The sequence below is a fragment of the Acanthopagrus latus genome, chromosome 9 (genome assembly GCF_904848185.1).
Source record: "Acanthopagrus latus isolate v.2019 chromosome 9, fAcaLat1.1, whole genome shotgun sequence".
Taxonomy (NCBI): domain Eukaryota; kingdom Metazoa; phylum Chordata; class Actinopteri; order Spariformes; family Sparidae; genus Acanthopagrus; species Acanthopagrus latus.
In genome coordinates this window covers 9,435,016-9,449,225 of record NC_051047.1, presented here as the reverse complement: position 1 = coordinate 9,449,225, position 14,210 = coordinate 9,435,016, and the positions used below count along the sequence as shown (strand labels likewise).

The following is a 14,210-nucleotide window of genomic DNA, read 5'->3' as shown; positions in this document are numbered from 1 at the left end:
TTTGTTTTTCTGTCATCTCCCAACAAACAATCTCTCCCTTCCTTTATAAGTTTGGGTTATTATAGCATCTCTCTGTTTAGTTTGAAGGGCTCTTTCCAGGCAGTGTGCTCGTCTGTGGAAGCTGTACAGTCACTTTGTCACAAATGCTGCTTTAGCAGCAAGGCAGGAGAGCATTAGACAGTCTTGCTAGATGAGAGTGCAGCTAATATCCTCCCCACTGGTCTGAGCTGAGAATGAATGACCTCTCTCCCCAAATAGATGACATCACCCTCTGTGATTGTGATGCCAAAAGCGCAACACTGCAAGAGAAACGCAATCGATTAGCAGGGTTCTCTAGAGGTTACCTCAGGACTGTCGTTTTAAATGCGTTGCTTGGTGGGACACAGAAAGCTTATCAGTTAGTTAGTCTATCAAGTTCTCTGTAGAGTGTAGTTTCATACTAATCAAAACTATTATTTGGATGTAAGTGCTTAACCTTTGATATAATTATTTTATTTTCAATTGAATATTCTTAGCTTGTCCCCTTCATTTATATCTCTGAGGGTAGACCCAAATTATTATAGAATATTATGCATATGTGGATATATAAATGTATGTTCATCTTACAAACTCATCTTAGTATACAGTAAAGCAATACAAACCACGCCCAATAACTAAAGCCCCTAACATTACCATTAAAGTGGCCATAACCAACATTTTACATACAAATCAGTCAAATTACAATGTGAAAAGAAAGTGAAAGGGGTTTCAAAAAAATGAAAGGGGTTGCTGCTAGTGTTGAACCTAGAGAATTATCATCCACATTTGTTTTTGGCTTTGAAATGAGTTTCAGCTTGTTTTTTATCTGGTCTGTAAATTTCCTTTTGGTTCATTTTCACCACTCTCATAATGACGTTTTCTGCTGCTGTGTGTAACAGGCAACTGAATGATTTTCAACTTCAGTGTTTATTTTTAAACACTGACTGTTGACTCTATTGAGTCTTGATTTGTGGAGATCAACCAGTGGTTTCAAGCTCAGACAACTTCTTTATGGAAATAGGGCTATTTTAAAACAGTTGTTTGACTTCATCCTGGTGGCTTTGTCCAGGTTAGTGTTAGACACGTTCGAATGATAGCCACAATAAATAAAGGTTCGACAAACAGTGCCACCTATTCACGAATTTAGTAATAAACAGCAAAAGATAGACATTCAGTTGATAATATGTCAATGCTGTGTTCAAGTTTAACTTTGAAGTATTCTGCAGTGGTTATGTAAAATATTGGGTAAGCCATTTTGTAACACTGATAGCTGAGCTTAGCTGATCTTGAAATGGGTAAACACTTGCCAAGCCCAGTGTTTTAAAAGTGAGCTCCCTGAGGAATCAAAGCAAAAGGAGTCACTTCATGTCACAACTGTGTCACTGACTAGACAGGAGGACAAGTGACAGAACTGTCTTCACAAACATTTTTCTCTTCAAACCTTAAATAATTTGGATTTTTGTTTAAGATATCAGCTAGCATATGACTGAAAACCCTTAGGTTTATATTTGCCTCTCAAAAATGATTTTCCTCATAAAGCCGAATGAGAAATTACCCCACTGATTGTGGTCTGTAGGGACTTTGGTTAGGCGTGACATTAATGGCTTTACACTGAAACTTCCTTCTTTTAGCACCTGCCTGAGCCATGAACAGTTGAGAGACATAAACCACAATGAATGTATGAATTTCCTGTCCATGTGAATATGTTTACAGCTCCTTTTATAGATACAGCAGTAATAACAAACAGGACCCAACATACGTCACTTTGAGCTTTGATCCTGACCATGTGGCAATATGATGACTAGAAGCTGAAACCCATGATTAGTACAAAAACTGATCACCTCCATAGAGATCTGATTAAAACATGCTTGCTGCTCTCCTAATATGATATTAATATATATTAATAAGAGTCACTGCTTTTGTTCACAAGATAGTACGGTAAACAGTGTTACATACTCATAGAGAACTGACATTGATTTGTGGGTGAATGTATTGTGATGCACCAGATGATACTAAGAAAATAACCCTAACCTTGGCACAGAGAAAAGGTTTTCCTGACTTTGCTGAACTTCCACTGCTCTCTGTTTTGCTACAGGCCGAGAGTCTAGATGGAGCCCTCTGTGTGCCGGACATCAAGCTGCACAGCAACCCATCTGCATTCAACGTCTACTGCAATGTGCGGCACTGTGTGCTGGACTGGCAGCAGAGAGAGGCCTCCCTGGCGCTGGCTTCTAGGAGTTCGGTGCAGAGTGGGGACTCAGACAGTGAGGAGGAAGAAGAATACCGCGAGCCAGCCGTGAAGCTGCCAAAGGTATGAGCAGGGGGTAGAATTGGCTGCTTATGTGGTGGTAGCAGCGCATGGTATCAAGGTGAGAGCCAGCCTGTGCTCTTTATCTTCGGGATGCAATAATCCTGCATCTCTCTGGGCTTGTATCCTTTTTATTGTTGTGATAATTGAAGACACTTTAACATAGGTTTGAAATGGCCATCATATGAGGATTATAGTTTCTGCTCTGTTACCCCAAATCCCTCTACCACTCTGTGAGCCTATTGGTTTCTCTATGTTACTCCATAGCAGGGCTGTCAGTTATATTTGAAATCTAAACAATTTCTCGCTCTGGGAAAAAAGGAAATGCCATCAATCAGTAATGAATACCATTTTCCAATTTGCTGTCTGTAAGCTAAGTTGACTGTTTTCATCTGGAGGTCTACTGAATTACCTATGACCCCATTGCACGGTAAACTGTCCAATTTCCTGTTCTTTGATAACATAAAATAGAGGATAAAATATAAAACCAAAGTATATGGGAAGCAAAATTTCATTTTTTTTTTCAGTCTATTCCATAAATGGTAGATTTACAGAGGGAAGTAAAGGATGGACAACTTTGGAAAAAGCTTCTGCCTCATAATAGCACGATAACAATTCTGAGATAGTACATTTGAGCTTGTCATCCAAGAGAGGCAGCTGGGGTACCATCAGTTAGCTGAAAAAAAATTGTAAAACACAAGTTAGGATTAGGCTACAGAAATTACCTACATTATGCCCTATTTTTTTTATCTATGGCTCTCTACAGCAGGACAAACCTTTCTACAGCGTGACAGCACATTCACGTTGTAGAATTTTATGAATTTGCAATGTATGTTGCTAGTTAGAGGATTGTATGTTGTTTTTAGTTATGTGCACATTATGCATGTTGTTTAGCAGTTAAATACTAGTCTTTGGGCAGATGGATAGTTTTAATTTAGAAATGTTATAATGGCAAACTTATCCAAAATAAATTGGCTACTGTTGATATGATATTTTGGGGTGATTTGCATTTAATTTCAGTTTAATTACAGGTGCTAACAAGTTGCTTGTGTGTGTGTGTGCGCGCGCGTGCATGCGTGCATGCGTGTGTGTATTTAAACAAAGTAACACTGACCAAATGCCTGTAAGCCCTCACAAAGTATACTGTCAGTTACATAACTTTGAAGCTATGATAGAAACGGCTAGAATGTCTATTTTCATTTTTGTTAATCTATATTATTTTTTGTGCACAGTATCATACATGTCTTGTTATGTATTTTTTAACTAACATTGTCTTACATACAACACGCTTTTTTATTAGATGTTCACTGATGTTTAACTTTCAATCCACTGTTACAATTGAAGTTCTTCACTGAGATATGAAGGAACATTAAAGCATTATTTGAATCACTAACAAGCCATACTGAGAGAGAGAATGACATCCTTTTCTAGGCCAAACTCTGTTGCCTTCCTCCCTTCTCCAAGGACTCAAGTGGGTCTGTCATTATTCCAAATGTTAATAGGAGATGTTGAAGAGGAAGTACAGTGTGCACTGTGGGCCCCCAGCTAAATGTAGGTTGTTGTACTGTAGGATGATGAGGCCATGCTATTAGGAGCAAGCATCCATTCGAAAATCTGTTTATTAATTGTGGTTGTAGTCCAGCTACACTCTGACTGTGGTGTGATATCATGGTGTTCATTAGCTCAGACAAATATGCTTCTATGTTTATGTGCAGATCATTGGAATCGGCCTGTGTGGGGTATTTGAGCTGATAAAAGAGACGCGGTTCTCTCACCCCTCACTGTGCCTGCGTAGCCTGCAGGCCTTGTTGGACATGCTGCAGGGACAACAGCCTGAAGGCTTTCAGACCGAACCTCCTGATGTTCTAGGTAAGGCTGAAAACACACTCAGAAGAGTTTATGAGGTGCATGTGAACAGTCTAATGCAATTCAATGTAACTGCCCTGCTACAAATCTTGTTTGTGAGGCGTATTGATCACTTTGCTGTGTTGCATGAAACAGCATGATATTGTCCATTTTTTGTAGTATTATATTTCAGCCTTACATACAGAAATACAAATACAAACATCTAACCTGCCTTTGACTTGTATACTTCCTCAGAGTCTCTTTTCCAGTTGCTTTTGGAGACCACAGTCCGCAGCACAGGGCCGAATGATCCAACAGGACAGGCCATCACCGCTCTGTCCTGCGCCTGCCTCTTCAGTCTGGTGGTGGCCTGGGGCGACACCGGCAAAATCCTGCAGGCCGTGTCTGCCATCCTCACCAACAATGGCAGCCATGCCTGCCAGACGATACAGGTAATTAACACATTTATAGAAAGTAGACAACGTCTGGTGAATTGACTGTATTCTTCATCTTAATTTTGCTTCTCCGTCATTCATATGAAAAACAAATGATGAATTAAATTAGAGTCCAAGATGTTCTTTGCACATGTAAGGGTTTCCTCACACAACTAACCATAGATTATTAGATCGTATCTTGTTGTGACCACGTGATTAGATTAATGTCTCATACTAAACAAATATCTTTATGTGGGAAGAGGAATTCCAGGTCCTCTTGTTCCTGTATCCAGTGAAACACAAGTTGAAATGACACTGTTTTTTATACCCAATTCTATTTGAATTGTCATGTTTTCCAAACCATATCCAACAAGAAATTTCTACCCATCTATTATCCAAGTTTTTCCTTCAGACTTGTAGAAATCCTAGAGATTGCCAAAGTGCTTTTTAGAAGGAGGAACCTCCGACTCCTCCATGCATTTCCTCTGAGCAGAGAGACTCATGGGAGTGTCTGGACAGTGCAAATTGAGTTTTGGAAAATGTCAAGCCACTCTGATTCTCCTGTTTGATTATGTTACCCTTCCTGCGTTCCTACCCCAATTAGCTAGTCTTCTGTTTGCTTCCATCTCTAGCTCTTTAGCGTGTCCTCTATTTCTATTCTTGCAGTTTGTTTTTATGGTTTCATTGCTTCTGCTTTGAAAACTAAAACTGTTACTTAACAGTAATTACTTTGTGCACAGGCTTTGTGACTGTAAATTGTTTCAGCTTTACGTGTATATGTACAAAATTCATATGCTTGAACAGAGCTGCAAAGCCTCATACATTTATCCCCCGTAGGCCTGTGTGTGTGTGTGTGCGCGCGCGTGCGTGTTTTTTGTTTTCCTGGTTGCTCATCCTTTAGGCATTGACTGGACTGTGAATCATCACAATAGAAGGAGGGCTGATGGGAAGTGTGGGCTTATGTACTGCACACGCCTTTATGTTTGTTTGCGTTCTTGAGAACCATGAGATCAGCAACATGTCTGTTATACCTGCTGTGGAAATGTGTGTGTGAAAATGCATTCAGGCAAAATGAGAAGACGGTCAATGTGCTGGTACAGTCACCACAGTTTGAGCCACTAATATGAGAATTTGACTTGATTAGCAGTAAAGAAACTCAATAGCCAGTTACCCCCATGCATGATACACTCTATTATACATACATATAATACACTCTATTATGTCATATTAGAATCTGGCAGTCCTGCACTCTTTCAGCACCTTCTTTGTCTTCCTCAATCCCACCAGGTGCCTACCATACTGAACGCACTACAGAGGAGTGTACAAGCTGTCCTGGTTGGAAAGATTCAAATCCAGGATTGGTTTGGGAATGGCATCAAACGTGCAGCCCTGATGAACAAGTGGGTCCTGAAAGAGGTGGCCATTGACGAGGATGAGCGCTGCCTCCTGCAGACTGATGGTTCTTTCCTGTACTTGCTCTGCAAGGATGGACTATACAAAGTGGGCTCTGGATACAGTGGCACGGTCAGGGTATGTATCACAGAAAGATGCATATTGTCACTGTTGAGCAGAGAATGTTGGTGTGGTGGAGCTGTGAGAATGTGCCTTCCTCGCCCGCCCTGCTCAAATCAGCTCCAGGCTGCTATGCTCAATATCGCTCTGTGCTCAACTTAGATTTTATCACGCTACACTCAAATCAGTCACTGCTCACTCCCTGAGAAAAAGCAATCTGCATTGCATTTTAATTTCTGTTTAAACACTAGCAAAACTAATCTGCAAAATGAAATCTGTTCAGCAGATTCATATTTTGGTGTAACAGGAGTAGTACACCTCAGTACTTTGTAAACCTTTGTAAACACAATTTACAGTACATAATTTCTCAATTGAATGAAGGCAGCAAGCAGTAGTAGTTTTGTGTTTGCGGTAGAGAAGTATACTAGTAAACAGCCACGGTTTTGCTGTAAAATGGAATGCTCTTGCTTTTAAGAGAGTAATTGCCAACATCGAAGGCCTGTGTTTGTAGTCATCTGCTGATTTTCATCTGCCAACATTAAATTAACGTTTGTCAGTGTTTATAATTGTTCTCTTGTATTATGAATGCCACACAGGGCCATGTGTACAACTCAACATCTCGTATCAGGAATCGAAAGGAGAAGAGATCATGGCTGGGCTTTGCTCAGGTAGGTCTCCATCAAGATGCCCCTCACAAACATTACAGTGAAGTGGCTTTGATTATGTAAAATCTTCCGGTCACATTTAAACGTAGACCTCTATATGACTTCAGTGATGTTGGTTATTTGTCATCATCACTGCTTTGTTTAACATTGAGAGTATTAATATATTGTTTAAATACAGTGTAATCTTCATCGTTATGAAAATTACGTCTTAGTGAGCTGTAAGGCTTGGAGAGAGTCCTTACGGATTGTGGATAAGCATCAGTGTTTGTGTTGTCTCCTCAGGGGTACTTGTTGTATCGGGACACAAGTAACCACACTATGTCGGCCATCAAGATCAACCCCGAGACTCTGGAGCCTGAGGGAACTGTCATCATGCCAGGTGCAAAGAAAACACTTTTTGTTGCCTTGTTTAAAAACATCTCACGCAAGATAGATAATCAATATTTCAACAAACAAAATATTGAGTATATTCACTGTCATGTTGCTGCTCTTTCAGGTCAACATTCAGATGGACAAAACATCATCTTCACAGATGGAGAGTATATCAACCAGATCGCAGCCTGCAAAGATGTAAGTTTAATTAGAGGCTAAAGCTCCTTATCAGTATCCACATCATCGCTTTTAAACTGATATTTTGAAAATGCATGAGTGCCAGAGGGGAAAATCCTCAGTGTTTTCAAGGTTTCCCCTATGTGTAAAGCTGAACTAAGAAAAATAAACTGTGCTGTGCTGCCTGTGTCTGCTGGAAACATGGTGGAGATTCATCATTATGTGTATTTAACTTTATCTAAAACATTATAGTGCTGTTAAATTTCATTACATACTGGACTGTCGGTTTCAGTCTCAGAGGTGTTTGACTGTGAACTTTTGTGAGCTGTAAGAAATTCAGACCATGTTTATGAGTGGTCATCCCACTTGTCATTAGTGTCACCAGTAAAACTAAACCATCCCCTGCTCCTCATCTGTCTTTTTTTATCTAGTGCAACTAACTAAGATCTCTTCTAAAATGTGTTGTTTCTTTCATGAAAACCAAATCTTTTGTTAGTTGAAATGAGGGCTGTTGTCCCTCTTGAACTGCCCAATGAAGCATCTGTCACTGCCCCTGCTGCCGAGTCCCCAGTCTCACTTTGAAGGGTACTCAGCTGATCACCAGCTGTGCCACAGAGGGGGTGAGGGGGGGGCGATTTTGTCTATGTTTATACGTGTGTGAGTGTGTTGTGTATATGTGGGCGTGGTAGCAAGGGCAGTGGCACCAGATGTGGGTATTCTCCAGAGAGCTTAATCTCTCAAGCAGTTATCTGCATAAGCACTCTGTAATGTCAGTGGGGGAGGGGGAGATGTGAAATCCATATATCTGCTGTTGCAGCTCGCCTTCTTCCGGAGTAGCAGTTTCTAGGCTAATCAAGGGGGTGGGACACTGTGTGTGTGTGGGTGATTTGGGAGACCTAAGAAGCTGCATGCATTTTAAGTGAGCAGCAAGAAAATGCAACCACTGCATAGACCACTTAACGGTTGAGGGAAACCACTTGAGATGCACAATGAGGGGGTTTCAGATGCTGGGAAGAAGATGATGGTGTCAGTAAACTAGACGAGGTTAAGGGGATAGTCAGGTAATGAAAGCAACATGTAAGAGGAAAAGTTGGGGGTGGTTCCGGCCAGAGAATAGAGGGATTTATTAAATGGTTTGAGTGGCACATATGCTCAGCTGCTCTAGAGGAATCAAAACACAATACACAAGTGTTATCGTTACTACACAGTGGAAACCAGACCAACCCCATGGTACCCTTAACTGTTGTTTATATCCCTGTTGTCTCCCAATTATTTCCTTGTTGTGTCCCTCAACTAAGTTTGTTCCTTTCCTGTAAATTGCCCCTCTCAGCCACATCCACTGCAGTGACTAACCTATATCTCAGACTGTTGTATCATCTGTCATGTGCTCTGCATTGAGTATGCATTGTCGATAGGTGTCACATCCTTCTTGGTGTTGTTAAGATAAATGGATATGCTATTTACACTGACATGGCTGGGTTTTAGATTACCATAGCCACTAATATAAAAAGCACCCCACACCCCCAAACATATTGCAGTTGATAGACTTATCTGTGACTCCTACAAGGTTTTAATCTATGTGTTAATCCAAACTGCATCCAGCACTTAAATTATAGTGTGTGGGGGGTATGTGAGGCCCATTTGTAATGACTCACTTCATTCCCACTTGTCCCAAAACATGCACTTACAGCTATGTACACAGGCAGAAATGCGGATAAGTGTGTATGTCTTTAAAGTTTGAACTCTTCCTTTAAGGGCTTGATTAATTCATAGTTGGGTTAGGGGAAAAGTGGGGAAATGTTTTCAATAAATTGGGGGCATTTTGTTTCCTTACATTGTTACGTATCATAAAATTGAATAGCATTTCCTCCTGTTGGCCCTGACTCCTGCAGGATGGTTTTGTGGTGCGGATCTATACTATGAGCTCAGACCCGGCCCTGCAGCAGGAACTGCAGCTAAAGCTGGCAAGGAAATGTCTGCACGCCTGCGGCATCTCTCTCTTTGACCTCGAGAAGGATCTGCACATCATCAGTGAGTAATATAAAATATGTGCATGATGTCTTCATATGCATATGTACACCTGCTACAAGATCACTTTGTATATGAAGACACAAAAAGGTGTATAGATATTTTTAAAAAAGCATACTTTTACAACCTTGTCTCATTGCATATTTGTATTTAAATACTATGTTGTTCTCTCAGGCACAGGCTTTGATGAGGAGGCAGCATTGCTTGGAGCAGGCAGGGAGTTTGCTCTGATGAAAACTGCCTCGGGGAAGGTGAGAGCAAACATCATCTCTGTTGTTATGCCTAAAATGTTGAAGAAAAATAAAAGTTGGAACAGATTTGACCACTGAGCTCTAACTTTTGGCTTATGCCCTGTACTTTAGAGGGTGAACCTAGGGAAAAGGCTCTAAATGAATTGTGTAAAGCCATGATTTTTCTTCCTTCTGTGTCACACTAGCCACATGAAGCCTATTGTACTAAATTAACATTCCCTTAGTTAGTTCATAACATCTGTGTGTTGTTAGCTAGTCAGATTTTCCTTGGATCGGGCTATAATAAGCATAACATAAGACTTGTAATGTTGTTTTGGAAACATTTGATGACCCTCTGAGCTAAATCGTCTTTAGAAAAAAAAAGAATACTAATGAGGGTGTTTTTTTTTTTTCTATCTCTTCATGTCTTTGCACTATTTATTGTGCTCTGGATCCTGCTCTTGTTAGTGGTTATATGCACCCTGAGCTTGTAAAGGGACGTACATGCTCAACTAACTGGAAGTGATTAGAGTATTTCACCAAGCTAAGCAGTGGCTCTGGCCTGCAGTATAGTGTTTACCTCCAGGAAAACACACCAGGGCCTACTGAGAGGGAAGAGTTGTTGTTAATCAAGTAATCTAAGAGTACAGACACAAAATGAAGAAAATGCTAACAAATCTGAATGTAGGTAGAGTAAACGACATTATTATAACGACGTTATGTTTGTCTACATAGGGCAGCTTTTGGAGGAATCAACTATTTATATTATTTGACTTGGAGTTAGATTGCAGGGTGTTTGTAATCGATCAAAGTAGGTCAAATCACTGTTAGGAGGCACATTTCACATTTTTATGCAATCCGTGTTAGTAAGATGAGAATTCTAACTATGTGCTTGGTTTGGGTGTGTTGAGGGTGTGGCTGTGCGTGCGTAGGTACTGTAGGTGTGGTGCAGTGTGCCTTCTTTGTAGATAACAGTCCAGGGCAGTTGCTTGTTGCACTTTTCTGTGTCTGTGTAGAGGCCCTAATCTCACAGCACTCTTTATCTGCAGATTACCCTAACCCAGGCTGGCTGGATGGGTAAAAATAGGAGCAGCTGACCTGTATCTTGGCACAATGTTCACTCATCAATTGGGCTGGACATGTGATATTAGGAAAGGAGTCAAAGACTGTCTGTTAGTGGTTTACAAGCTACTGTTGTGTCTGCATACAATACTTTTGCAATTATGTAATTTGCCAAGTGCATGTCAAATGATTGGAGTTATAAAAACTCTCACCTCCAGAAGCAGCCTTTGTGCATGTATCATCACTCGTTGCTGTCTGAATTGCTTAAGTGCTGTACACACGGGACAAGGCTGTTTTTCTCTAGGAATACTGTGTTGGTGTAGCAGGTTTGTTGGCTCCCACAGTGAGAAATAAATTAATCCTTGCTAAGTTTTTGCCACAAAATAGAAAAACTATAGATCCTTAGTTCCTCAGAAATGATCACTATGAGAAAACTGTTGTGTTGATCATCTTTCCTCCTCTTACCCTCACAGATTTACTACACAGGGAAGTACCAGAGCCTGGGTATAAAGCAGGGTGGCCCATCAGCAGGGAAATGGGTGGAATTGCCCGTTACAAAGTCGCCGAAGATCGCTCAGTTCTCAGTTGGCCATGATGGTTCTCATGCATTGCTAGTGGCTGAAGATGGAAGTGTGTTCTTTACAGGCTCTGCCAGCAAGGGAGAGGATGGAGAATCCAGTAAGATGATTTCAACCTGTCTGAAAACAGCTCATCAATTGATTGTATTTGACCTTTGTTTCACTCTGAAATCAAAGCCACCTCAGTTCTGAAGGTTATGTCTGTTCTTTTCCATTGCAGCTAAAAGTCGCAGACAGCCCAAGCCTTACAAGCCCAAGAAGATGATTAAATTAGAGACCAAGACAGCAGTGTATACTGCCTGTAACAATGGCAGCAGCAGCATTGTCACCAAGGATGGGGAGCTCTACATGTTTGGCAAAGACGCTATTTACAGTGACAGCACCTGTGAGTTAACTGGGACAGTTTTTCTGTTTCTGTTTTTCTGAGATATTTCAGTAGTTTAATTTCTTTGAAAACAACAGATGAAATACTTTTACTAAAAGAATAAACATGTATTTGTCTATAAATATTTCACAGTTTGAAGCCATGGTATTCACTTTGATTATAATCCTACTTTCTTCTCCACAGGCCAGGTGACAGACCTGAAAGGTCACTTTGTAACTCAGGTTGCCATGGGCAAGGCCCATACATGTGTTCTGACCAAGAGCGGTGAAGTGTGGACTTTTGGGGTGAATAACAAAGGCCAGTGTGGCAGAGACACTGGATCTATGAGCCAGGCAGGGAAAGGTGAGCAGATGGACAAACAAAAACGCATAACAGCATACTGTCTTACATATACTTGCATTGTCTCTGTGCTATTGCTCAGTCTGGTGGCATTTTGTTTGTTATTTGTAGCTTTTGGTGTGGAGAGCATGGCCACAGCCATGGATGAAGACCTGGAGGATGAGCTAGAAGAGAAGGAAGAGAAGAGCATGATGTGTCAGCCAGGCATGCACAAGTGGAAGCTGGACCAGTGCATGGTCTGCACAGTTTGCGGAGACTGTACTGGCTATGGTGCCAGCTGTGTCAGCAGTGGACGGCCAGACAGAGTACCAGGAGGGTAAGACGACACAAACACCGGAAGAAGTGAAGGTGGTCATGACAATATCTGTGCAGCACTTCTGTTTATCATTGCATTACAAAAGGTTGATGGAAACAACATAGGCTACCGGTAAATAAAAATCAAAGATTTCCTCAGTTTTTTGTTTTTTTTGCCTGCTTTATTTATTTATTTATTTTTGGTTTCAATTTTTTTTTATTAAGTCAATGCAGTTAGTAAGCGATCGAAACACCTCTTCTGGATAAGAAGATGTAACCTGACTGAAATATCATATTTTCACCATTTGAGGTTTGACTGTCGCTGTCTTAGTTAGAATTGGCACCTCATACAGCTTATATGAATTATCACAATTAACCAAGTCACATCACTCACACTAAATCACATAAAGGTAGTGGATGGGAACATTTCTTTTGCTGATTTTCAGATGTTTTTGTTGGAAACCTGGATTATAGGTAATGGAATGTGAATATTTTTTCTGTGTGCTTGCGTCTACCAACCAGTATCTGCGGCTGTGGGTCTGGAGAGTCTGGCTGCTCAGCGTGTGGCTGTTGCAAGGCCTGTGCCAGGGAGCTGGATGGTCAAGAGGCCAGACAGAGAGGCATCTTTGATGCCGTGAAAGAGATGATTCCACTGGACCTCCTTCTAGGTATGACAACTGATGTCTTACATGACTTCATTCTGCCTTGTTTTGCTCTGTTATTCATACAATATTTCCATCTCTTCTATGTCACCACTCGCATCATTTCAATTTTGCTTAAAGCCAAAGTTAAAATCTCTTGCCTACATGTGACATTCCAATGTCAGTGGTTTGCTTTATGTTGGATACTCAATATCTGATCAGAATTGTTGAATGTCTTGAGGAGGGATGTGTACAGGCTGCAGTTTATGTCCTTCTCAGCTATGCTGGTGTGCTGCTTGTGCCACACACTGTCTGTTGCATCTGCTTGGACGCAGTATTTGGCACAATTGTCATTGCTCATCCTTTTGTTTTATTGTCGTATTGTGCAGAGTCATTGCTTCTCCATCACGTCTCTCCATCATTCATTGATGTGTGTCTTGTTTTGTTCTGCTCTGCTCCGTCTTCCCTCCTCCTCCATCATCCTGTCTGGGCTGCCTGTACCTGGGGCCTTATGTGTTTTCAGCTGTGCCTGTCCCTCCCCCTCCAGGAGTGAACATTGAGGAGCACATTCAGATCCGTCAGGAGGAGAAACGTCAGAGGATCAATCGGCGACACAGGCTGGAGGAGGGCAGAGGTATGGAGCAGGGCTAAACTGAGTTTGTCCAGGAAATAGCTGTTTTTTTTCTGCTTGTTGAAGTTAAGTTTCTGTGATAGAGACTCAAACACAGGCTCAGGGAGAGTGAGAAGGTGGGAATGGAGGTTAATCAATAGGGTGAAGCTACAAACAGAATGTCCATCTCTCTCTTTTTTTTTTTTAGTTTGAATAACTTTCAGGCGCTGAGTGAGCTTGGGTGTTGTGCCTTGGTGACTTCCCCCTTGCTTGTGTCGTAATTTTTTCCAGCGTGTGTGCATTGTTGTGGTGTAGTATTATCATGTGTTCTCTCCCATTTGTCAGCATTGTGCATGCATGTGAAAGTTTCTTTCTCCCCCAGGCCCCCTTGTTTTTCCTGGTCCCATTTTTATGAACCAGCGTGAGCAGGCCCTAGCCAGAATAAGACCCCTTCAGGCACTAAGGCATAAACGGGACAAGCACAAAGGTACTATGGTCTTCACTAACTCAACGGGTGCAGAGACACCCCTTTGACTCATCTCCCAGTCTGGCTGTCCCGTCCACCTCCTCTCTCACTCTTTGGCGGCAGGACTCTTATGTCGTCACCAGGTCTCATGGTAACAATCAGTGTAGCGTGTTGGCAAGAAGGACTCACTGTGACTCACAGTGGGGAAATGACTGTGAAACCTTTAGACCGGGTCAAAGACCAATC

At 41.4% G+C, this 14,210-nt stretch overlaps 1 protein-coding gene across 20 annotated transcripts in view; it reads left to right on the top strand.

Annotated features, from left to right (window-relative positions):
• mycbp2 (MYC binding protein 2) overlaps window positions 1-14,210 on the top strand; it is a 62,653-nt gene that overhangs the window by 7,829 nt on the left and 40,614 nt on the right. For 16 of the 20 annotated variants that reach the window (XM_037110858.1, XM_037110871.1, XM_037110868.1 and 13 more), the window contains exons 3-18: window positions 2,114-2,329; window positions 4,042-4,195; window positions 4,427-4,623; window positions 5,893-6,135; window positions 6,714-6,785; window positions 7,065-7,161; window positions 7,279-7,352; window positions 9,224-9,362; window positions 9,534-9,610; window positions 11,125-11,329; window positions 11,450-11,614; window positions 11,798-11,956; window positions 12,065-12,269; window positions 12,770-12,915; window positions 13,412-13,522; window positions 13,881-13,985. In XM_037110858.1, coding sequence (XP_036966753.1) covers window positions 2,114-2,329; window positions 4,042-4,195; window positions 4,427-4,623; window positions 5,893-6,135; window positions 6,714-6,785; window positions 7,065-7,161; window positions 7,279-7,352; window positions 9,224-9,362; window positions 9,534-9,610; window positions 11,125-11,329; window positions 11,450-11,614; window positions 11,798-11,956; window positions 12,065-12,269; window positions 12,770-12,915; window positions 13,412-13,522; window positions 13,881-13,985 — 2,365 coding nt within the window. The remainder of the gene's footprint in view (window positions 1-2,113; window positions 2,330-4,041; window positions 4,196-4,426; window positions 4,624-5,892; window positions 6,136-6,713; window positions 6,786-7,064; window positions 7,162-7,278; window positions 7,353-9,223; window positions 9,363-9,533; window positions 9,611-11,124; window positions 11,330-11,449; window positions 11,615-11,797; window positions 11,957-12,064; window positions 12,270-12,769; window positions 12,916-13,411; window positions 13,523-13,880; window positions 13,986-14,210) is intronic. The other 4 variants (XM_037110857.1, XM_037110872.1, XM_037110864.1 and 1 more) reach the window with 3 other exon arrangements.